The 24,824-nt window shown below is 36.9% G+C and overlaps 1 protein-coding gene and 1 pseudogene across 9 annotated transcripts in view; both read right to left on the bottom strand.

Moving 5' to 3' along the window:
• CAPN7 (calpain 7) overlaps positions 1 to 24,824 on the bottom strand; it is a 41,973-nt gene that overhangs the window by 14,596 nt on the left and 2,553 nt on the right. For 7 of the 9 annotated variants that reach the window (XR_003613381.2, XR_008554455.1, XR_008554454.1 and 4 more), the window contains exons 2-16: positions 24,415 to 24,523; positions 19,121 to 19,278; positions 18,166 to 18,233; positions 16,073 to 16,273; positions 14,157 to 14,243; positions 12,205 to 12,331; positions 10,822 to 10,907; positions 8,206 to 8,299; positions 7,469 to 7,615; positions 5,483 to 5,589; positions 4,509 to 4,629; positions 2,184 to 2,328; positions 1,946 to 2,045; positions 1,567 to 1,702; positions 698 to 773 (exon numbers count right to left, since the gene is read on the bottom strand). Coding sequence is in view for 3 of the 9 variants with exons in the window: in XM_008153273.3 (XP_008151495.2) it covers positions 698 to 773; positions 1,567 to 1,702; positions 1,946 to 2,045; positions 2,184 to 2,328; positions 4,509 to 4,629; positions 5,483 to 5,589; positions 7,469 to 7,615; positions 8,206 to 8,299; positions 10,822 to 10,907; positions 12,205 to 12,331; positions 14,157 to 14,243; positions 16,073 to 16,273; positions 18,166 to 18,233; positions 19,121 to 19,278; positions 24,415 to 24,523 (1,762 nt within the window). In the remaining 6 variants the exon portion in view is untranslated. The remainder of the gene's footprint in view (positions 1 to 697; positions 774 to 1,566; positions 1,703 to 1,945; positions 2,046 to 2,183; positions 2,329 to 4,508; positions 4,630 to 5,482; positions 5,590 to 7,468; positions 7,616 to 8,205; positions 8,300 to 10,821; positions 10,908 to 12,204; positions 12,332 to 14,156; positions 14,244 to 16,072; positions 16,274 to 18,165; positions 18,234 to 19,120; positions 19,279 to 24,414; positions 24,524 to 24,824) is intronic. The other 2 variants (XM_054708022.1, XM_028129422.2) reach the window with 2 other exon arrangements.
• Positions 20,246 to 22,342, bottom strand: LOC129147149 (keratin, type I cytoskeletal 18-like; annotated as a pseudogene).

Genomic DNA, 24,824 nt, shown 5'->3' on the forward strand with positions numbered 1-24,824 from the left:
TCTTCTCTAATCTTGCTTGACCTCTCAAATAATAATTGATGTAGTGGCCACTCTTTCCCTCATGAAATACTTTCTTCCCTTCTATTATATGAAACATTACTATTTTATCAGGTATTCTGTTCAAAATCTTTTGTGGTAACTTTGCCTCTGCTTACTCTTAGGATGACAGAATTCAAGGGTCAGGTCCTGGATGTTCCTCCCTGTATCTACAACCCTCTCCATAGATGATTTTATACAGTGCTATCTTCAAATGCCATCTATATGACTGTGCAACAAGGGCATGATGTGTTCAGGAGTAGCCATACCTCAATGAGGGTACTGTGAAAAGAAGGATGCATGAGATAAAGGGTGACAGGAAGGTTAAGGCCAGAATTATACACCAGGATAAAGAGCTCGGATTTTATCCAAGAGTCCATGGAAAACCACAGAATTTTTTATCAGACAAAAAAGATATTAAGTTTTAGAAATAAAACTCTCACAGCAATGTGAACTCCCAAATTTCTGAGGACTCTATTAAAAACAAATAAAAACAAAATACATGTAGCATAAATAACTATCCATCTATTTGAGTGGTTTCTATTAGTCTATCAGCATAATTTTTTTTGTACATTACCTCCATAAAATATAATTTTCTACTTAATCATATAAATAAAAATTTAATGTTTGTTTGAATGTTTGCCTGGATAACTAAACATACCTGGATAATACACTTTTTTCCCATCAGTCTTGTATACAACCATTGTGATAAATTCTCGATTATTTGCAAAATCATCCTAAAAGCACAAAGAATCCAATATGATTAAAGAAATGGGCTCAAATGCTCTTAAGTGGAAAAAAAACCCCTCTAATTTTAAAAGCATTTATTTCAGCTATTTTGTGCGATTAAAATAATTATTTTTCTGGATTAAATTGTCATTCCAATAGACTGACCATATTGTATGAAAAAATATATTAAAAAAAGACTCTAAAGCTATTAAAATATGGTTACCCTTTACAGAATCAGGCCTAATGATTCAAAATTTCCAACTCCCCCTATACCATATTTTAATTTAATATTTTAAAGGCCTAAAGCATATATAATCAACATGAAAATCTTCACTAAAAGCATAAACTCCCTCATGTTTTTCTTCAGAGATGATTTTTTAAAAGATACATTTTTATTGATTTCAGAGAGGAAGGGAGAGAGAGAGAGAGAAACATCAATGATGAGAGAGAACCACTGATGAGCTGCCTCCTGCACACCCCGGGGATCGAGTCGCAACCCGGGCATGTGCCCTTGACCGGAATCAAACCTGGGACCTTTCAGTCCGCAGGCTGACGCTCTATCCACTGAGCCAAACCAGCTAGGGCTCTTCAGAGATGATTTTTGAATAAAACTTCTAAGAGTGTGATTACAAATGATAAATTTCCTTAGAGGAAAATATTCGTTTATATAAGAAAATACCATTTTCAAGCCACCCATATAAATAAAACAGGCTGATGATTAAATTACATATTTTGTTCACAATGGTCTAATTATTTTTAAAGGAGTTTCTATATGGAATATCACAAGAAGGGTATCAGTACCTTGTCTGTTATGTGTCTACTAAGCAAAACCCAAACTGCAGCGCCCCCTTGTGGACACTGCACCTCCAATTTGTACTGGGGATTGTTGGCCAGGCTATAGGCATCTTTCACAGGTCCTTGCTTAGCATCCCAAGTACTAAAAGATCAAGTCAACAAAGAAGGAAATAATGAAGTGATGTGTTTCAGATATAATTAAGTTACCAGGTTTAGTTTTTACAGTTTTTGGCATGACTAAGAGCATATAAAGAAAATAACTATTAGATGATAGTCATATGTGGGAATGACAAGAGAGAATACTAGTCTTCCTAAATTAATTTTATTTTAAATAAAAAAAGTAAAGACTACTTAAAGCATATTCTGAAATATGCAAAGAAGTTACCTGTGAATACATGTTGATTCTTTAAAAAGACCTGGATTCCAACTCAAATAAATCACATCATAATATTGGCAGAGATCATCCCACGAGATCCAAAATATTCCTAAAAATTAGATATCTTTATTAATCTAAAAATATCTTAATGATAAATGACTTGTCAGTTAAACACATTTCACATTATTAAAGTATGTTATTTATTTAAAGATCAAATACTATTAAAATTACAAAAAGATGTATTTACCATTGTCTATTTTTTGAGCTGTTCTAGGATCAAAGTTTAAATATTTTTGCAACTCCGGGGTCCAGTTTTTTACATCATTTTCACTATATCGCCCTTTCCAACGTAAATGACTCCAAGGATTTTTCAACTGGATAAATCGCAGCCCCTATTAAAAAGAAAACAAAACAAAACCAGGAGATAACATAAAGTTACAAAACAGTTTTTACCATATTTTCATAAGTTGTATCATTCTCTACAGGAGGATGCATTTTGAATACATACCAATTTTCTTCAAATAAATTTGAAATTAATATTCTTTAACACTTGCACATGTCACACATCTGATCAAGAACTGCAAATGGCTACCTATCCCTAGAGCTATGCAGTTCATATGGTAGTGACTACTTAAAATGAAATTAAATAGAATTTAAAAATCAGTTCCTTAGTCACACTAGCCACATTTTAAGTATTCAAGGACCACATGTAGCTAGTAGCTAATGAATGGCACAGCACAGAGAACATTTTCATTGCAGGCAGTGCTATTGGGCAGTGCTGCCTTAGAGCACCAAGTATTTCCTGTTCTTTCAGAGCCTACTCTACACTGGCCCCACTATTTTCACACCCAACATCTCTGTCTAGTCTAGTCTTTCCTCTCAGAATCCCATAAGTAATTCTTATTCAATTTCACCTCTAAAGGCTTTGTTCATGTTGTTTCCATTTCCTGGAAGGCCCTCTCTGATCCCTTTGAACTACCTTTCCTTTCAGATCCTTTTTAGCTTCTTCCTCTACTGATTGTCTGTGAAGACTGAAGCAGTGAAGAGTGAAGAAACCTGTCACCAGGCCACAGCTTACTCCATCTACACATGTTCTAAAGAGTCTCAATCTTTACAGAGTAACTGCCATGTAGAATTGATACTGTGTGATTTTTAACTTAAAAGCCTGTTATTTGAAATTCTTTTTACTGGCAATCAGGAATTTTGATATGCTTTATTTTCAAGTCAGACCAGAGGTACCTATTATTCTCATAAACATGTTATTTGTCTAGTTTCCTTTGATCATTCAGAACAAATAGTCTTATTATTCAAAGATTATATCTTATTATATCTCAGAAATTTTTCTCAAACTCAAGCTTACTTTCATATTGCCTGTTTCATTATCTAAAATTTAAATCTTGTGCCACTACCTCAATATTGGTCACCTATTATACCTACCTCAAAAAATGTTCTAACAATAATATATATATAAACAGCGACTTTTATTCCCAATATTTTGCTTGTGTTTGAATGTAATTTGCCATAAACAAACCTCTCAGTTTATTCAATTCACATAAACTCTTATATTTTTTTCTTCAAGTAGTCAATTTTTATGTTACGTTTAAAGGAAGACAATTCTACAAAGACTAGCTGATTTAGAAAGCCCTGACACTATAAATTTTTTAATGTTGCAGTCTTCATAATTAATGTAATTCCATATGCCACTAAGAAAATCAGCCTTATTATACACATTGCTGATTGATCACTAATTCTTTCTATAAATTTAAGCAGGGGAAATTGAAAGACACAGTTAAACCTCCCAGTGACTAGACAGCTTAGGTACCATGTCATTAGGGAAAAAAAAAAATCCTTCCTTAAATATCTTTGTATTTTCTAATCTATAGGACAGATCAATTTTTCAGTTAAAAATAATCAATAATCTGAAAAGTAATGAAGTCAACCATTCCAACACCTGAGCACAGAGAAAGGGTCTGAAGGTCTGACAGCATACAAAGACTTCCAAGAAGAGAAAGAAACACTTGCAAACCTACTGGCATGTTTCTTAATCATAGGTATCTTATTTTTGGTATCCATTCTCAAGTATTTAACCGAATGTCTACTATGACTCTAGAACAGCGGTCGCCAGATGGTGACCTCACGGACCACCAGTTGGCGACCTCTGCTCCAAAGGTTTCCTTAAACCAGTGGTTGCCAACCTTTCGGACTTCACGTACCACCGGTTGGCGACCGCTGCTCTAGAGTCTAACACTGTGATTGACCCCAACACCAATGTGCTGCCCAAAACCTTGGGGGCGTGCATTCACCTCAACTCTTCTACTTGCATGGAAAAGAGAAAGAGGCATATAGCATTTCTATTGTCAATATTTATGCTGTCACTGTCATTACATTTCCCATCTTTTTATTTTATAATTCCCAATGACAGATCACGTTGTTTAATGTAACAGGTGAAAATGCTTTTAAAACTTTGCCTAAACCTCGATTTGTCAGTATTCTAAAGTCCAATATATTATTTGGGATCCTTGTAATGTCTTATTAACAAACAAGAAAAGCAGAAAAATATTTAAGGTAAAACCTTGAACTCTCTAATATCCAAAACAGCGTATGCATGTGTGGGAACCAGACCCCACTTTTCTCCTTCAGCTTCAGTCATCATTCCAGTTGATGCAGTGATGAGGACATCCCCTTTGTGAAACCTGGAATCACCCCAATAGACAGATTAAAGGAAAAACATTTTAATCTCAGATCACACCACCTTTCCTTTTGTCTAATGGTTCACATGAAAATTTCCACAAATTTAAAATCTTTTAAAAAATAAGCTAATCCCAACACCCCCTGAAGGACTTTAACAAGAATTACATTTCCATTTCACAGCCTATGAGATAAATTATCACATCTCCCACCCCACCCAGTTTTAGACAATGTAATTCTCAGGTAGAAAGCTATCAATGAAGGAAAGAAACAAATGCTAACTTTTCAAATGATTTACAAATAAAAATGAAGACATGAAATGCCAAATGCACTTCCTCTAAAGTAATATTCATTATCAAATCACTGAGTTTTAGTTTCACTAATGAATGTGTATTATTTATAGGTAATTTTCCAGTCCCTATATGTTACCAATGCTTTTTGAAGTAAAGGGGCTGTATCTATGCGCTGCCCTAGATTCTATGAAATGAACTAAAGAACAACAGCCTCCCCTATATATCATTTAAGGCTTAAGTTATCTTCCTCTTTATGTTCTCAGACTTCTCTTTTCCCACCTTCCCTCAAATTGGTAAGTACTAAGAAAGTAAAAAATTTTCCCATATTAGATATTCCAAATTCAAATGTTTTAGATTATCTATAACCTGGGTTAACTGTCTATCCATCAGTGAGGATAATTGAGGGCTTGTTGTAGCCAGTACATAAATTAAGTAATTTAAAAACACAATTTCCCTAATAATGGAAAATAGCAGTCTCTGTAATATCTATTCTAAATAAGGTATAAAGTTTCAAAACAACCTCTTTTACTATGAAAAAAAAAAAGAGAGAGAGGAAAATGTTTACCTTTGATAAAGCATTCGGAAAGAATTATCCTTACTGAAAGTCTGGCTATCTGAATGCATAGCAATCCTTTCTGGTATCCACCCAGTCAGTGCATGAAGATCAATATTCTGCAACATTAAACACTTTTTAGGACCGTCAACCTTTTTTTCAAGCTCTAAATACATCCCCAGGGTAGTTGTTAAATCTCACTAATTTGATATAATGATTTTGACAGGAATAAACCAGAAGTTAGTAAGTTTTTTTCTATCAGTAATAAACTTCTTGTAACTCATATTCCTAACTGGATTTAAGCACAAGCTTACAATCTTTTTCCCAAAATCTTTACTGCTTTCCCTGAATAAATATGAAAACACAAAACACATAACAGAAAAAAACTGCTTTAATAATAATGATGATAAGTCAATTACCATTTAGTGAGTTTTTACAACAGCATAGTTACTTTTTTAATGTTTTACATATATTCTCATTCTCTAAGTTGCATTGGGTAGGTTAACGGGCAATGAATTAGATAAACTAAGAATATTTGAAGGATAGGGCAATTGAGCATGTAGGTGGGGAAAAAATTTTAATATCCTATTGCATTTACCTATGACCTATGCATTCTTTGACTAGCATTATAAGCACCAGAAGAATGGAGGAGGGTGGGTACTAAGGAAACAAAATTATCCAGATACCATGATGAGTGATATGTACATATTTTATCATTTAATCTATATAACTCTGAGAGTTGGGCGTTTATTCTAGTGGGAAAGAGGCTAAGAAGGATTGAATACATTTTCTAAGCCTATAGGGTTAGTGTTATAGTTGAAAATCATGCTCATCTAACTTCTGGTGTAAGCCCAGTAATTTACTTCATACAACTAAAGGACATTGGTACATACCTCGATTTTACAGATTAAGGTTGGGAAAAATTAACAAACAAAAAGTCCTTGAATCTGAGTTTACACATCACAAAAATATACAGAACCATGACAATATGACACACTCCTTTGATCTGAAGAGGCTTTTTGGAAATGTACACTGTATTTAATTGCTTCTAGATTCCAACATAATAGTAGACACCTACATTTTAGGCTTTCTTGAATACTGAATCTATTCAGCAGTCCCTTGAATAATATTTTATTATACTGTTGATGAGATGCTGTAGGAACTTAATTCTCGTTTATATAAATTAGACTACAGGCAGTCCTAGGGTTACGTTGGACTCAAAGTACGTCGTTTCGTGGTTACATCGGTTACATCGCCATATCCCATTTATTTATAAAAAAAAAGTTCCGTCATTTTGACATATGTACATATGTGCTTTATGTTTTTTATTATTTATTTACCACAAGTAAGGTCAGGAATTGTTATCTTTCTTTTTTTAATATTTTTTTTGATTTTTTACAGAGAGGAAGGGAGAGGGATAGAGAGTTAGAAACATCGATGAGAGAGAAACATCGACCAGTTGCCTCCTGCACACCCCCCACTGGGGATGTGCCCGCAACCAAGATACATGCCCTTGACCGGAATCGAACCCGGGACCCTTCGGTCCACAGGCCGACGCTCTATCCACCGAGCCAAACCAGTCAGGGCTGTTATCTTTCTTTAAAATTTTTTTTACTGTTTCATTACTGCTGTGTAATGTGCTCCATGTGAGTGACGTAGGTGCTTATGTAGGTGGGTTCCGACTTACAGCAAAACAACGCCGTAGAAATGGATCTCCAACGTAACCCGAGGACCTACTGTCTAGTAAAATTGGTATTGTTATATGTAATTTTGCTTAAAGTTGCGGAACCTATGGAAGACATTAAGTGAGGACTTAGTGTACAATGTGTTAACCTTATAAAAGAAAACAGATAATCCCATAATAAAGTGACTGATCAATATGATTCAGAGGTTATCTGTTTTCACGTCCTTTAAACAAAATAGCATTTATAATCATTCAAATTTAAAATAGTCATATTAGATAATGTAAGTCTGTATTTGGATCATCGTCTTACTTACTGAATTGGATCCTGGGAAATCATAGCCTCCCATGACTTTCATATATGCTTTTTCAATGAGAGAAACCCATAATTCACTTTTGTTGTTAGAATAAGAACAGAGCAATTCTCCCTTATGATCAACAGGTAATTGGTCATCAATTATCACCTGGGGAAAGAAAACAGTACTTTCCTTAGTTGGTATAAAATACTTAAAAAAAAAAAAAAAAAGCATCTTTCATACTGATATAGTAAAAAGCATGGTATACCTATTATTAAGGTAATGACAATTTCCTATTTCTAGAATCTCATCAATTTAAAAATGTTATATAATGTTTTAATTCAAGTTCACACTAATCTCCGTTAATAATAACCTTTAGCTAATTAGATGCTAAATACTATGAATCTACCATCAAAATTATTAGGGATTCTAGAAATGTACACTGTACCTAAAATAATTATTTTTTGGAATTTCCTATAAATTTTTCCCAAACCATTACAAAAATACTTTATTCTTGTCACGATTTCTATTTTTTTTAAATTATTAACATTTGTTACTGATAGCAGTATGCATATCACAGATTCAAAATCAATGAAATGTTAAAATGCTTACATATTTTTAAAATGTTTATACAAGTAACATTTCTTAATGATCCTGAGGCAGGGAAGGGAGAAGGAGGGAGGGAGGGGGAGTGGGGAGGGGAGGGAAGGGAGGGGAAGGGAAGGGAAGAGACTGGGGTGGACAGAGACATTATTCACCTTTCTTGGGACACCATTGAGGTGAAGTTTCACCATATACTTTCCACATGGATTGTACTCTGGCTCACCATCCTTATTCTGAGGGTAAATTATGCTTTTGTAAAGAAAATAAATATTGAAATACCAATATTAATATTCAATGTAACTACTATGCAGAATATTATAGACATGTGCTATTGTCTTGGCAATTTGATAAAAATAAACATGAGAATATTTTTCTATAGTAGGCCTAGAAAAAAATTTCATCCTAATCAAAGTGCTTTTTTAAATGTAAATAAATGAATAAAGTACATTATGAGATCAAACAGCAGGGCATAAATTTCACAATATTCATGAAAATGCTCAGTGTTAAATTATATACTCAAATAAATTTTCTATTAAGTGGACATATTTTAAGCCAAATAAAATAATCTACTATTGACCCCAAAAGTAAAGAAGAGCATTTCAATTAACCACAACTAAGGCAACAAACTACAACTCTGACAGAGATAAAATTATAACACTGATAAAAGTTACACAAAATTATCCAGTAAGATACTTGTAAAAACAATCAGTATCAATTTTCTTTCACACATTATTTACATGTATGATGTTTATCCAAGATGGCAAATAGCTTGAAACTAAGGTCTGTGTCTAATTTACCTTTATACTTTCAGGATTTAACACACAAAAACCACTCAGGAAAAGTTGTACTGAAAAAATTATGAAGCTTAATTTTTATAATAACTAATTTTAAGCTAATAAAACTTTAAAAAATAAAAACCTCCCACACGTCCACCATCCAGAACTGAAATATCATTGCTGTTATGAACACATTAACAACTGTTGGACATAGAAACCGGGACTCAAAAGAACTGTTGGCCCAGAAAGAAACTCACTACAGACTGATTCATTTGCCTCTCAGCATAACCATTATTGCTTGTCTCATTTTCAGTTCCTATAAGTGTATTCCTAGTATCACATGAGCTCACTCATCTAGGGGAAAAGTTGAACAACATAGACTGAAGAACAAGAACAGCATCCATCAGACTGTCAGACCTCAGAGGGAAAGTAGGGGAGGGTGGGGACAGGGGAGATAGATCAACCAAAGGACTTATGTGCTTGCATATGATCCTAACCAATGATCACGGACAACAGGGGGAGGGGGGCTTGCGTGTGGGGGGGATTGGGAAGGGAACGGGGGGAGAGGGTTGATGACAAATATGTGATACCTTAATCAATAAAGTAATTAAAAAAAAAATTAAAAAACAAAACAAAAAAACCTCCCACACAATTTCAGTAACATTTCTGAACATTCTAAAGCAGTTCCAGTCAAAAGAAATGTTATTTCGTATTACATATATTTTATATTAAATGTTGATGAGTAATTTTAATATATTTCACTTAACCCAACATCTCCAAAATATTTTAAAATATCAAAATTTGAAATATTTTGCCTATTTCATATATTTTTGTGTGCTAAATTTTCAAAATCTGATGCATTTTACTGTACATTCACAGCCCATCTCAATTCAGACTAGCCATTTTAAGTATTCAATATCCACATGTGGCTAGTGGCTATCATACAGTACAATCCTATAAAATAAAAGCCTAACATGCTAAGTGTCCAATCATCCATTGAACCAATCAAAGTGTAATCTATATATATAAAAGCCTAAGTGACCGAAGACCAAACGACCAGCTGATCGGTCGCTATGACGCGCACTGACCACCAGGGGGCAGATGCTCAACACAGGAGTTGCCCCCTGGTGGTCAGCGTGCTCCCACAGTGGGAGTGCTGCTTAGCTGACAGATGGGCACCAGAGGCAGGGCTCAGGGCTGGTGAGTGCCTCTGGGCTGCGCGAGCCTCTCTCAATCGGGACTTACTGGGCATGAGCCCACGGCAGGCTCAGTGGGGCCAGGATGAGCAGGAGCGGCAGGCAGCATTGGACTGCCGGTTTTAGCCCGATCCCCACAGGCCATGCTGAGGGACCCCACTGGTGCACGAATCCATGCACCGGGCCTCTAGTATGCGAATGATATGCTATGGCTGCTCAACCGCTTGCTATGATGTGCACTGACCACCAGGGGGCAGACAGTCGACTGGTCAACCACTCACTATGATGTGCATTGACCACTAAGGGACAGATGATCCAACTGGTAGGTTAGCTTGCTGCTGGGGTCTGGCTGATCGGGACTGAGCAAGATGAGATGGGCAGGACATGCCCTAGAGCCCTCCCACGGACCCTCCCCAGCTGGCCAACCTCCCGCTTCCCTCCCTGGCCCCAATCGTGCACCAGTGGGGTCCCTCAGCCTGGCCTGTGCCCTCTCGCAATCCGGGCTGAAGGACCCGGATTGCGAGTGAAATTATAAACATGACTTAATTTTACTTTGACCAATTTCATTTATTTCAAGACATACATACTTATTCTTCATATATTAACTACATGCACATATATTCTTACACTGTTTTAGCAAATCTGTTCACATTCACAAATCATCTGCTTAACACATAAGGGCCATAATATTCTGAGTGATACACTCTCTTTACTTTCTAAGCCAAAAAGGTCTACATTTTAAATTTCTATTTAAGACAGTTACATGAAAAGGGCTAAAGAAACAAATATAAATTTTTACCTGGTAATCAACTTCTTATTAAATCGTCTTTCGTAAGCTGCACTAATAGCCAGTGATGCGACAAAGGAACAATCTGATACTATTGTCTGTTAATAAGAATTTATCAGTATATTTCATTCATTCATGTATCAACATTTCCACAATATTTAAGCATTGCACCTAGCACCTGACTTTTTATACTAAATATCTTGACTACTGCTTGAGTAGGAAATAGAAATGCCATACTGCCAATTCAAATTTTGTTCAAATAAATCCTTGAAAAGCCAAATAAACTATTTCAATGAATTTAGAATAATTAAATATGGATGATACATTCCTTGCATAAATAAAAGCATACCCACCGTTTTTCCTTCTACAATGTTACTTTATTTTAAAATTGTATTGGGGTGACACCAGTTAATAAAATTATGTAAATTTCGGGGGTACAATTCTGTAATACATTACTTGTATACTATATTGTATGTTCAATACCTCAACCCAAGTCTCCCTCCATCACCATTTATACCCCCTTTACTCTCTCCAACTTTCCCCACTCCTCTTTCCCTCTGGTAATCACCATACTGTTGTCTATGTCTGTTGTGGTTGTGTGGTTGTGTGTGTGTGTGTGTGTGTGTGTGTGTGTGTTTTCTTAACCCCTTTACCATTTTACCCAGTGAATCACACTTTTAATGACATAAAAATTAAAGGCATTTAAAAAGTTGGTTTATGACCAATAAAGATGATAAAAGGCTAATATGCAAATTGTCCCCTTGGGAGTTTCGACTGTTCGCTATGATATAATAAAAGGCTAATATGCAAATTGTCCCCTTGGGAGTTTCGACTGTTCGCTATGACGTGCGCTGACCACCAGAGGGCAGTGAGGAACGAAGGAAGGCCCCAGCTGGCAGCCAGAAGGCCCTGATTGGCCCTGATTGCCAGCCAGGCCTAGGGACCCTACCTATGCATGAATTTCATGCACCAGGCTTCTAGTATATATATAAAAGATTCCTGAATCATAGTATTTCATAATCATTATTTTATACTAATGTGGAAGACACCTATGATTTCATTGCAAAACTTAAATAAAGCCATATTGTTGTTTCAACATTGAAGTGTTTTAAATAAGCCCAATTTCTATCTTTTCTATTTTCTTATCAATGGTGAAATTCATATTCTCAACTGCAAAGCATGTGTCCATAAATAGGGTCTATATAAAACTCTGTGTCTGCTCAAAGCAGTTATTCATACTTTTATTATCTCACTATGTCTAAAAGTGTGCAGAATAATTTTTCCAAATATACTCATGCATCTGAATAGGTAATAAAAACTTAAGAAAAAAGTCAAATCTATATCCAAATTACTTTAAAATGCTAGCTTTCATTTAAAATTATACAACATATATACCTGTTTTATGCTGAAACTGGACACAGTATAAATCATTGTAGGATTGTTGCTGAGGTCTTCTGGGCGTACCCATTTGGAAAACATAGCTTTTTGTTTAGGTGATAATGGTAGCTTGCCCAATCTATCACTGAATAATAAAAATTAAAAAACAATAATAAAATTAATCTTAAACAATGATTCAAAACCAAAATTAAAATTTCCTAATTTTTTTTGTCTAGTGATCCTAGCAATATTTAGGTCATCCTAAAATAATTCTCTGGTTAAATCTGGCTCTTTACACTTAACCATGAATCCAATCAATCTGATCATCCGCCCCTATTAAAACAAAACAACAAAACACAGATAACTGCAAACGAAAGAGCAACTTAAATGCATTTATGCTTACTTTAAAGATATGGTTATATTCAAGAAATTGAGTTTTGATAAAATGAAGCCACTAACAATATAATCTGATTCATTCAAAATGACCTACGAAGCTACAGATCTTTTGGCTCTTGACAAACTCTCTTCTGCAAGGCTAACAATGAGAGTATCTAATCCTATCTAATAATAGAGTAACATGTAAATTACCCTCACTCCGCTACGCCCACGATTGGGCGGCGGGAGGCTGGGGGGCGGGACTCGGGGTGGCCTATCCGGCCATTGAGAGGCACGGATCCGCTGCCACTGAGGGGGGCTACCCTGCTGTTGAGAGGCGCAGGAGTCCCGCCCCCTGTGCCTCTCAACAGCCAGATCCGCGGCCGCTGATGGGGCCCGCTGCAGACACCCAGCTGCGCTTCACAACGGCAGGGTAGCCAGGTGTCCGCGGCAGCCCCCCTCAGCAGCCGTTGAGAGGCGCAGGGGGCGGGAGTCCTGGCCCCTGCGCCTCTCAACAGCAGGGTAGCCCCTCTCAGCGGCCGCGGACCATCAAAAGTGGGGGAGCTGGGTGCCTGTCTGCTCTGGCACCAGGCCTTTCAGAAGCCTCCGCCAAGCCGGAGGCTTTTGAAAGGCCTGGTGCACCAGTGGACAGGCACCCAGCTCCACCGCGAAAAGCGAAAGCGTGTAGGGGACCCTACACGTGCATGATTCAATCATGCACTGGGCCTCTAGTTACTGAATAATAACCATATGCCAGGCATTATGCTAAAGTACTCTACATACATTACTCATTGAATCCCCAAAACAATTTTACCTATAAATAAAAACTAAACATTTTGATGTATAATCTTTATATCATTTTCTATATATCTATAAATATATGAAAAAATTGAATGTTGTATAGTTTTCTATCTTTTTACTAGATTGCAAGCATTTTTTCTACATTTTTTAAGGACTTACTTTTTTTATGGGAACCCTAATACTTAATATACTTAATATAAAATGAATGTACCATTATTTAGTCATTCCCATATTGTTAAATTTTGTTTCAATAATTTTTTGCTATGAGATGCTTTGATGAATGCTCTTATATAAACATCTTTAACGAAATTACTTCCTTAGGATGACCAGAAGCTGGGAGTCTTGAACCAAACAATTATTTTTAAGGCTATTGACATAAGCTACTACTATCCTAGAAGGCTATGCTAACACTTCCATAATTAACTCTTTTTTGAATTGTATCTTCTTAGTAAACCACAATATTGTAATTCTATTCCACTTTTCCATTCAGTTCTTTTAGACTTGCATTTTTGTTGTGATCAAACACCAATTGAACAAATATTTTCTGAGTACTTACTTTGTGCCAGGAACTGTGCTTGGCACTGAGTATAATGTTATGCAAAAGGAGACAAAAGAGTAACAGAGGTATTGCTGCGCTGCCTTATCTCCTCCCCATAACCACACTTCTCTTCCAATCAAATTTTTCAACTACAAATTTAAATTCAAAACTATAAATTTAATTAGACTTCAGAATATGGAACAAGTACTGAAAAAGTAAAATATTGGAAGTAAAAATTGCAATAGTGCTTACTTACCAGAAAGGCATTGGATAGGCAAAACGTTCTCTCAGGTCAATAGCCATGAAAGGAACATATTCTACACCATTTATTTTTGATGTTGTCCTAAAAAATACAAGAAAAAAAAATCTAAAGCAAATGTTCAAATTACCAAATTTACTTAAACTCTTTAAAATGACAAGGTATGGTACCATAATAAAATTAAACCAACAATCTCATGTTGGACAAAAGCAGTATCTTTATTTGGACAAATTTTTTACAAAATTGTTGAATACCAGAAAATAACTGATTTAATTCAATTCAGTAGAGTTACAACAAAAGAACAGTCTCACAACAAACCAACAGTCTCAATACAGGCCCAACCAGAAGTATTGAAAGTGTGACACCAGGGACAAAGTGAATTCTATCCTAAGTCCAAAGGGAGAAAACAATTGCTTAGTTATTTTTGAGATTTAAAAAACATGACATTTATAACTATGAAGCTATGTTCTTCATATTTTCTGGGTATGAGAATATGGAGTGAATAAGTGTCATAGATAACAGCTATGGCCTCTTGAAAAGTTAAAGAAATGTGTTTTGTAGTAGCTTTGCATATTTTCTTTTTTTGTGTGTATTTATTTGTATACTAGTATATTTACTATTTCCTTCTTCTGTTTCTTTCCCTCATTTTATTTAGAAGTAATTGCAGGGTAACTTCACCACTTAGTCCCCAATATTCGGGGAGACTTCGACTGAATTTGAGGAACAGTTAATACAGTAAGCGATGTATACTATGACTGTGTATATACTTTTTCTGAGAGGATGAGAACTTTTCACTTGTATGAAGGATAGCTGCATTTGTTAGTATGGAACGTCAAATGTATACAGAAAAGAACTTTTGCATGCTGAGTAGCCCAAGTGTCGGACTGTTACTAATCTACCGTCTCTCAATTCCAAAATCACCCTTGTTCATTCTGCTCTGTGTTGTTTTGTTTCACATGCAATTTGCCAGGCAAAGAGAGCCAGATTAGTAGGATCAGAATTAAAATCCATAGCAAGAAAAGAAAGAAAAATACCCTCAGGTGGCTGCTACGTAAGGAGCCCTTTAGGCTCAATTTTAGGAAATTAAAAATGAGCAACTACATGATTTGCACTACTCTAAGTAGGTTAGATCTCTTCCAGAGCCCAAATGAAGAACTGCCACACTGGCTCAGAGATTTATCCCAACTGGGCGGGCTCAGAATGCAACCAAGGAGTTCCACATCACTGTTGTTTTGCATTTTTAACCCTTTGCACTCGCTTGCTTTTTTCTCGATTCCTTTATTCTAATGCTAACCGTGTCGAGTCACACTCGACACCCCAGTGCAAAAGGTTAACACAAAAGGTTAACACCCTTGAGGCTCTTCCACACACTAAGATGGCTTCCTAGTCCAGGGGTTGATAAACATTTTCTTTAAAGGGCCAAATAGAATATAGTTTTGGCTTTGCAATGAGGTCTGTCATATGTTGTTCTGTGTTTTTTTGTTGTTTTCTTTTTTAGAACCCTTTAAAGAAATGCAAAAACCATTCATAGCTCAAGGTTTCCCTTTGCTGACTCCTGGCCTAGACTGCTATTTCAAGGTAACAACTTATTTTTCCCATTAGGGATCTGGTTACAAAGTTGCACAGATGATTGATTGGTCTGCCACAGATCTATTTTGCTCCCTAACCTCTAGTGCTCAATTTTGAAGAATACTAGGATTTTCAGGAAAACATACCTAGTAGAAATGCTAATACTAGAATATTTTAGAAAAATTTTAAGTATTTAAAGTTGTGACTACATGACAATGTAATATATAATTAATAGCATTATACACTATAAGATGTGAATATGACCCAACAAACCTAATGAGAATAAAACTATGTTGATTATGTTAACAAAATTGTTCATTACAATGAATCAAAACCTAACTTACCTGAGAACTTCTATTTCTTCTGCCGTATATCTCTGTCCTTGTGCATCGCATGCCTGTGGACTTATAAATTGCTGAGGTCTTTCAAGAAAGGGATTAGTTCCTAGTGGAAAATGTGCTCTTGTTGGAGGTGGCTTTGGTTTAATATTGGTTGACTTGATTTTGCATAATGGCTTTGTTAGAGGCTCACTCAATGCTTCTGCTCTATAACAGAGGTACAGAAACACTGTTTAGCTTTTTTCACATTTAAGCTTTCCAGAAAATAAAATTTACTTCAAGAACCAGTCAAGCATTCCTAATGTAAACCTAGTATATAAAATTCTTACAAACCAGTCAACTGTTCACTAATTAAGCTACTCCCAAAGGTATTTTTGCAAACAATATTCTATTAACATTAAGTGAGCATTTATATCAGATACTATGCAAGGGGGGATTCAAGAATGTATAAAACACAATCCCTGCTCTTAAGGTATTTGTGGGGAAAGAAAACTACATCAAAAGTGACAGACGCTAACATGAAATACTGAGTAAATGCATGACAGAAGCTATTAACTTAATGAACTGGGAAGAGAGGGTGAATCAGAGAATGTTTTTTTTCTGAATTGATATTTGAGCTGCAGAGTCCACCTGGGGAGTGAGGAAGTATTTGGAGTAGAGAGAATAGCATATGCAAATGTATGGGAGTATGAAACAGCATAGTGAGTTAAGGTAATTTCAAAAGAATGGATGCAACCCCTGTAAACAGTGCAAATGAGAAGCAGTGGGAGATGAAACTACTGGCAGGGATTGGATTACAGGCCTCACTTGATATTCAAGGAAATTCTGACTTTGTCAAAGAACTAACAAGCTAAAAAAAACAGAAGTTCTTAATCTGAGGTCCATATATAGTTTCAGGAGTCTTGTGAAAACTCTGAAATTCATGCCAAAAAATTTATGTACATTTTTCTTAGAGAATGGATCCGATCCATAATTTTGAACAGATCTCAAAGGAGCCCATGACTGACCCACCCCAGTGCACTTAGGGGTACACTCAGAGAATACTGGATGGGTTAGCCACATAGGTAATAAAAGTCATCGATGCTTCAGACTGGTGAAAGAAGTCAAAATGGAGAAGATAACTATGTGTTAAGTGTCCATATCTTCAAGAATTTGAAAAAAAAACCCAAAACTAAACTAAAGGCTAGATGATGGTAATAAAATGGAGGGATGACTATTATACTTTGATTAAAAAAAAAGGACTGGAGTGGTACAGCTAGCTAGTCAAAGCCTCAAAAGGAGGTAATTTTATGAAATATAACTATAAAAGCAATTTCCACCCTTTTCCTTTGTCTATAGTACTCTTCAAGAGGTAGAATTCTATTGTGCAAATCCATTTATTCTTTCAACAAATGCCTACTGACCACTTACTACAAGTCCAACACTCTGCTATATGCTCAGTTAGAGCATTAAACAAAGACAGACAAAATTCTCTGTACTCACAGAGCTTGCATTGAAGTGATGACTGTTGGAAGGGACACAGACATTAACATGACAAACTGGTAAATTTCATGTCTCAGAAAGTGTTAAGTGTTATGGAAAAGAATATTAGAATAGAGTATGCAGGATAAAAGTATTGAAGGAGATTCATTTTTATATTGGTTAGGGCAGGCCTTATTGAAAAGTTGACATTTGAGCAGAGTTGAAGGAATTACTGCATTATATAATTTAGGGTATGTGTATGGCTGTAAGCTGGCTCATTCTCAATTTCTTCATTTTTATTATTAGCTCTGGAAGGCTCTCTGGAAGTTCTCTTCTTTGGAAGTCTGATATTACACAACAGAAGGGAAGTCTTCTATTTCAAATACCATGATCATTTTTGTTTCATACATAGAAAAAGCTAAAGAAAACATTTCTTGATTAATGTTATTTTTAAAAATTAAAGCAGGAAACTAGGGAAATAAAAGCAATCAGAGGAAAAAAATAGACTTCCTCTACATCTCAGGTAAAAGATGGAGATTTGTTCTTATAAGCTCTAACACATTTAGATAAATCTGTCACATTTAAGTGATACAATACACTGCCACCCATGGATAAGAACTTAAGTGACCAAAACTCACCTATCTAGTGCCTGTCGAGCCAACTGTTTCAGTTTATTTTGCAGAGTTTTATCAGCAGTTTCATAGGACTTAAGAGAAAGAGAGATAGACATTCTGAAGCATAATTATTTTTTAATTTTCTTGATCCATGATATTTCTAAGCAAAAAAATTAACCATGCACATTACACTTCTTGAAATTATGAGAGAATAAACCAAGACATTTTATTTTCATTCTTAAAGTTTAAAATAGTGTTGAAAACTTGTCACTGAGGTAAGCTTTAAGGCCACTTAATGTGGACAGGTGGTAACTGGAACACAACTGTGTGACCTGGTACCATGGAAGGCAGGAACCTCAAGAGACCAGCACTTACCTACAGTCTCCGGTACCCACAGTGATCAGGCTAGATGGTTCTCCTGAGCAAAACACCCTAGACAAAAAGCCAGTGCTCTGAATAATACTGAGACCAGTCTCTGCCACTTCACCTCACCTTCCTGTCAAATACAGTGCTCTTATGCACTAGATGCCCTTTAAAGCTCACATCCCACCCAGGGCTCCTCAGAGAGAAGTAAAAGCAACTCATCATATGGATTTTACATTGCAAATTAATAAAGCACTTCCAAACCACTACCTTCATTTTTTAGTGTATGAAATTGAAAAAAAAGGGGGAGGGGCGTTTATTCTAAATTTGTGATGGTGAATTCTTCCTGTAATAATTTAGTTATATGTAGAGAGGTTAAAAAACTACCTGTAATTTAGAAAAAAATTCCTTAATGATTCAATCTTAATGCTGTTAAAACATTAAACAAGATGTTAAAATCCACTATTCATTTTTTACTCTCCATCTTTTAATGAGTAATTTAGTTACATTCATGACACATTTTTTTTTCTTTAAGGAAGTGTTAAATAAAACTCACTAGTAAAGGGAGAAATTTCTTAGCGTAATTCCACCAAATTTAACTTGTAGCTATACATACAGTTTTTAGACAGAGATCTACGGCTTCTGTATACAATTCTATAGCATCTTCAACATTCCCCTTTTCATCTTCGTCAAAAGCTTGTGTAACAAGGAAATGGGCACGCTCCAAGTCCAATTGATGTTTTGATTTCAAAGGATCAGCACTCTTTGACTGAACTAGGATAGGAAAAAAGCCACATAGAAGAATTATTACCTGTATATCTATCTGGGAAACAACATACCATTTTAATACATTTAAGACATTCTTTACCAAAACTCTATAATCCTTCATTAAAAAAAACAAAAAAACTTAGCAAGGTAGAGTTGAGCTAAAAACCACTGAATTGTACATAATAAAAAAGGTGAATTTTGTGGTATGTGAATTATATCTCAATAAAGCTGTATCTTTCTTAAAAAGCTTTACGTTTTGTCTCTTAACGGTATATGGTGATTTCTTTCTTATCCTTACCTGAGGAACATTTTTCCATTGAATTTTAGAGAGAGTGGGCGGGAGAGGGAGAGACAGAGAAAAACATCGATATGAGACACATCGACTGATTGCCTCCCACATGAGCCTGACCAGGGCGGGGAATCAAGCCTGCAACTGAGGTGTGTGCCCTTGACCAGAATTGAACCCAGGACCCTTCAGTCCATGGGCTGATGCTCTATCCACTGAGCCAAACTGGCTAGGGTTGGTGATCTTTTTTACTTTAACTCTCAGTAACACCTCTCTGAATAATGTACGAATCCCATTCATAAAATGAAGATACCTAGTTAAAATATCTAGTTCAGGGTTTCTCAGCCTTGGCACTACTGACATTCTCGATGGGTAATTCTTTGCTGTGGACTGTCCTGTGCATTGTAGGATTTTTCAATGTCTCTGGCCTCTACCGAACTAGATGACAGAAGTATACGCCCCACCTCCCTTAGTGTAAAAACTAAATTTCTCTCCAGGCATTGCCAAATATCTCATGAGGGGCAAAATCCCTCCTAGCTGAGAATGAGTGATGTAACCTAAGGTTTCACAGCTACAAATGAAGGGTAGGGACTCAACTTAGATCTTTGTCTGTTTATTTATTAATGATCAATGATCTCTGAACTTTTTGTTGGTCTCCTGCCTCCTAAGGGGTGCCCCACTTCTGCCTTAACATCTCAGAACTCTGGTGTCACTGACCTCAGACACCACTTTGCCATCCATAATCCTGGGGTGGTGGTCTTTTGGTTGAATTGCATGGCGTTGCTGTTGTTCAGGGCATCACCAAGATGGAAGTCCTCCCCTTCTTCCAGCAGGTGGTAATCTCAGCCTCTAGCTTGACCTTGATGTTTAGTAGGGCCTTGTACTCTTGGTCCTGGTGCTGGCCCTCTGCCCTGGGCCTGAGCCAGCTCTGACTCCAGGTGCAGCAGTATCCTGTCAAGCTGTTCCATCCGCATGGCATTAATGCATCTCCACCTCCCTCACGATGGTCTCCAAACTGGCCCTCAGATTTCTCATCGAGTCCAGGTTGATGTCCCAAGACCTGGACCATACGTCTCATCTCTGAGAATGTCATCTCATCAGTTCCTGCCTCAGTGGTCTGCAAGGTGACCACTCTGGTGCTCGCCTCCATCTGCTGGGACCAGTACTTGTCCAGCTCTTGGTTTTTCCGAGCCAGCTCATCATACTGGGCCCAGATGCCCATCTACCATGATCTTGCTGAGGTCCTGAGATTTGGAGGCATCCAACTCCATAGTCAACCCAAAGTTAGCAGTCTGGTTCTATAGACCATTTACTTCCTCCTCGTGGTTCTTCATTAAGAGCAGCTCCTCCTTGAGAGACTCGATCCCTGTCTCTAACTGCAGCTGAGTGATATTGGTGTCATCAGTGATCTTTCAAAGCCCACCGATGTTACTCTCCACAAACTGATGCAAGGCCAACTCCATCTCAAACTTGACTCTGAAGTCATCAGCAGCAAGACAGGCATTATCAATCTGCAGAACAATGTGGGCATTGTCCACAGAACTTGCAAAGATCTGAGCCCTCCGGTCCTTTCTTCTCCAGTCTCTGATGATCAGCCTGCAGGGTCCTTACCCTCTCCAGGCAAGTCATTCAGGAATTGCATAGTCTCCTTGCTCTGGACACTCCGTATACCTATTAGGTTCCCAGACCACCAGCAGCCCCACATTGCTGGTCAAGTGGGGGACATGGAGATCTGCAAGCCCAAACCCCCAGTGCCTGCACAGACACTGGCCACACTGATGGCTGGCTGGGTGACTGAACAGAGCCCAGGGTCTGGTAGTTGGTGGAGAAGATGGGAGTGGGCGCTGAAGCTCACGTTGTTCAGGGAGGAAGGTAAGAGACCAAGACTTGGGTTCAAACTGCCTCAACTTAGATCTTTTAATTCCAAGTCCTGAGTTTCTATTCTACACTGGAGAATTTCAAACTGTGTTACCTCTTCCCACCCAAAAGACAACTCATCTCTCAAAGGTCTCTTCACTGCCAGCAGATTTTATGTTTTAAAAATTGGGTTTCAGAACAAAATTTTTATTTGATAAATGACTCTTCTGTTTAAAATAATAATTAAGGAAACCATTTAATGCTCTACAGATTTCATTTCATTTGTTGAATAAAATGGGCCCAAAAGCTAGCAAAACAATTAAGGTATGTTATACTTTATTTTTTTTATTTTTTTTTTTTTAATATATTTTATTGATTTTTTACAGAGAGGAAGAGAGAGGGATAGAGAGTTAGAAACATCGATGAGAGAGAAACATCGATCAGCTGCCTCTTGCACACCCCCCACTGGGGATGTGCCCGCAACCAAGGTACATGCCCTTGACCGGAATCGAACCTGGGACCTTTCAGTCCGCAGGCCGACGCTCTATCCACTGAGCCAAACCGGTTTTGGCAGGTATGTTATACTTTAAAAATCCTTTTGAACTTTACTTCTGTTTCACTGGAAAGCTTTATTCTTTCAAAAGATAAGGGCTATCTCATTCTGTGCCTCAGTATCACATTTATAAATTTAAGAACTTAATTTACTTGGTTGGGAAAATAAAAGTTTTTTTGAATTTATAGGTATTTTGAATACATGAATCAATGTAACTTGTTATCAAGTAGGGCCCTGATGCACAGGCCGTCCACAATTTAATACATACCATTTTTGGGACCTTAATATATACAATTTCTGGGACTTGTCTTAAACTAAACCACCTTGTCTTCTTTTTGATGTTGTTAGTCTTCACCTAAGGATAGTTCTTCCATTGACTTAAAAATATATATATATATATATTTATTGATTTCAGAGAGGAAAGGAGAGGGGGAGAGAGAGAAACATCAATGATGAGAGAGAATCATTGATGGCTGCCTCCTGCAGACCCCTTACTGGGGATCGAGACTGGAACCAGGGCATGTGCCCTGACCCGGAATGGAACCATGATCTCCTGGTTCTTAGATTGATGCTCAACCACTGCGCCATACTGGCCGGGCTTTCTACTGATTTTTTTTAAGAGAGTGGAAGGAAGAGTGGAAAGTAGGGAGGGGGTAAGAGAGAGAGACATTGATTGGTTGCCTCTCGCAATCACCCCGACCAGGGCCGGGCATCGAACCTGCAACTGAGGTACGTGCCCTTGATCAGGAATTGAACCCTAGACCCTTCAATGTGTGGGCTCATGTTCTACCAGCCACACTGACCAGGCTAAACCAATTTGTCTTTAAAGGGACTGTCATAACAACAAATCCAATCATCAAATCTACTTTATCTCAACTATGTGCTTATAACTTCTGCTCCTATCTATTCAGAACGAGTAGTGGAATGTAGCATGAAGTTTATCAGGAAAGGCTGAATAAGTAAAGATTCCTCTAAACTAGGATATTAACCTGTTCAACTGGCGTGCTGCAAGAATTTTTAAAATATGCAATACCTGACTATTTAGATACTTCTTTTTCATTAGGTTGTCAAATTAAAAAATAATGACAGTCAACACAATAGCTATCCGGTGTGAATGAAATAAAATTACACTTACTTCTTTGGTCAGATTGGCAAAAATAATATATTTTTTGGTGTGCCACTGAATTTTAGTAATAGTTTATGTGTGCTATGAGATAAAAAAGATTGAAAATAAATTGCTGCTCTAAGCTGCTTGTGGCTTTATCATAGGGCCACAGGAAAAGGGGTTAAAGAGTCCTTAGTGAGATGAATGCATTTCTTTTTTTTTTTTAATATATTTTTTATTGATTTTAGAGGAAGGAGGAAGGGAGAGGGAGAGAGAGATAGAAACATCAATGATGAGAAGAATCATTGATTGGCTGCATCTTGCACGCCCCCTACTGGGGATCAAGCCTGCAACCCAGGCATGTGCCCTTGGCCGGAATCGAACCTGGGACCCTCCAGTCCGCAGACCGACGCTCTATCCATTGAGCCAAACCAGCTAGGGCGAGATGAATGCATTTCTAAAACAAAATGTCAACAGGTGATTATTTTCTTTTCTACCCTTGTGAACAGCAGATTTTGACAGAAACCCTGATCTCTAACAAAACTGTGATCATTAAGCCTGTGTATACGTGCTTTAAAGAATTTTCCACGTTGTTTATGAACATAAATACAGTCTGTTCCAGGTCTCTGCCTACATGTTGCTTTTCTAAGACATGGTTTAAAAGAATTTAGCTAAGGTCTTGAGGTTGAGGATACTGATATAGAAGGGACTGTGAACCCACTGCTGAAGTCTTTAAACACTGAAGAGGAGCCCTATCTGGTTTGGCTCAGTGGAAAGAGCATTGGACTGTGGACTGAAGGGTCCTGGGTTCGATTCCTAGTCTATGGCACATGCCCGGGTTGTGGGCTCGATCCCCAGTAGGGGGGAGTACAGGAGGCAGCCAATCAATGACTCTCTCTCATCACTGATGTTTCTATCCCTCCCTCTCTTTTCCTCTCTGAAATCAATAAAAAATATTTTTAAACACTTAAGAGGAGTAGTCATTTAAACTTAATACCCGGAGAGGGCATGTAACAGATATTTAAAAAGCAGACTTTAACAGGGTCCTAATCCTGATTTTGCTAATGATACAGTCAGAATGTAAATAATTTGCCATCTCTAAACCTCTGGGAAATTGGGAGATTGAACTGTATTATCTCTAAGGTTCTCCTTCACAGATCTATAATTCATTTACATATTATGACTTTTAAAGATGTGATTACCAAAAGAGGAATTAACAACAGGAGACTTAGGATCAAGATCCAAAGATAAAAAATGAAAGAGAAACATAGAGGGAAAAGTAAGATGTGATGGAAGAGAAGAAAAAAAAATACATTGACAAGTTTAGTAGTCTTTACTAACCTGCTGAATGTAAAGCCTGAACTCTTTCCAGATATTCACTTATTTTTTCTTGAATGTGTTCTAGGCTCGATCCTGCCATCTCAGCGTAAATTAAGGCTTGTGCAGCTTCCTAAAAATAAGAATGCAAAGGAATCTAATATGTAAATTACAATTTGAATTTTCTTTACCACTTTTTAACTCACTATTGGTTTCTATGAATGACAAAAATAGAATGCCCTTAAGATATTAATAATTTTATTTATAAAGCAAATGAATTATATAATACTCCAATACCCTTTCTTCAGTTCCTAATGCTCTTAATTTTCTCATACTGTTGACAATTTATCAACTCAAATAGGAGGGACTGATTATAAACATTTTCTTAGGATAGCTGTGGTTTATATGTTTTCTTTTTGCATTAGGTCAGACTT

This window comes from Eptesicus fuscus, chromosome 18 (assembly GCF_027574615.1).
Source record: "Eptesicus fuscus isolate TK198812 chromosome 18, DD_ASM_mEF_20220401, whole genome shotgun sequence".
NCBI classification, from domain to species: domain Eukaryota; kingdom Metazoa; phylum Chordata; class Mammalia; order Chiroptera; family Vespertilionidae; genus Eptesicus; species Eptesicus fuscus.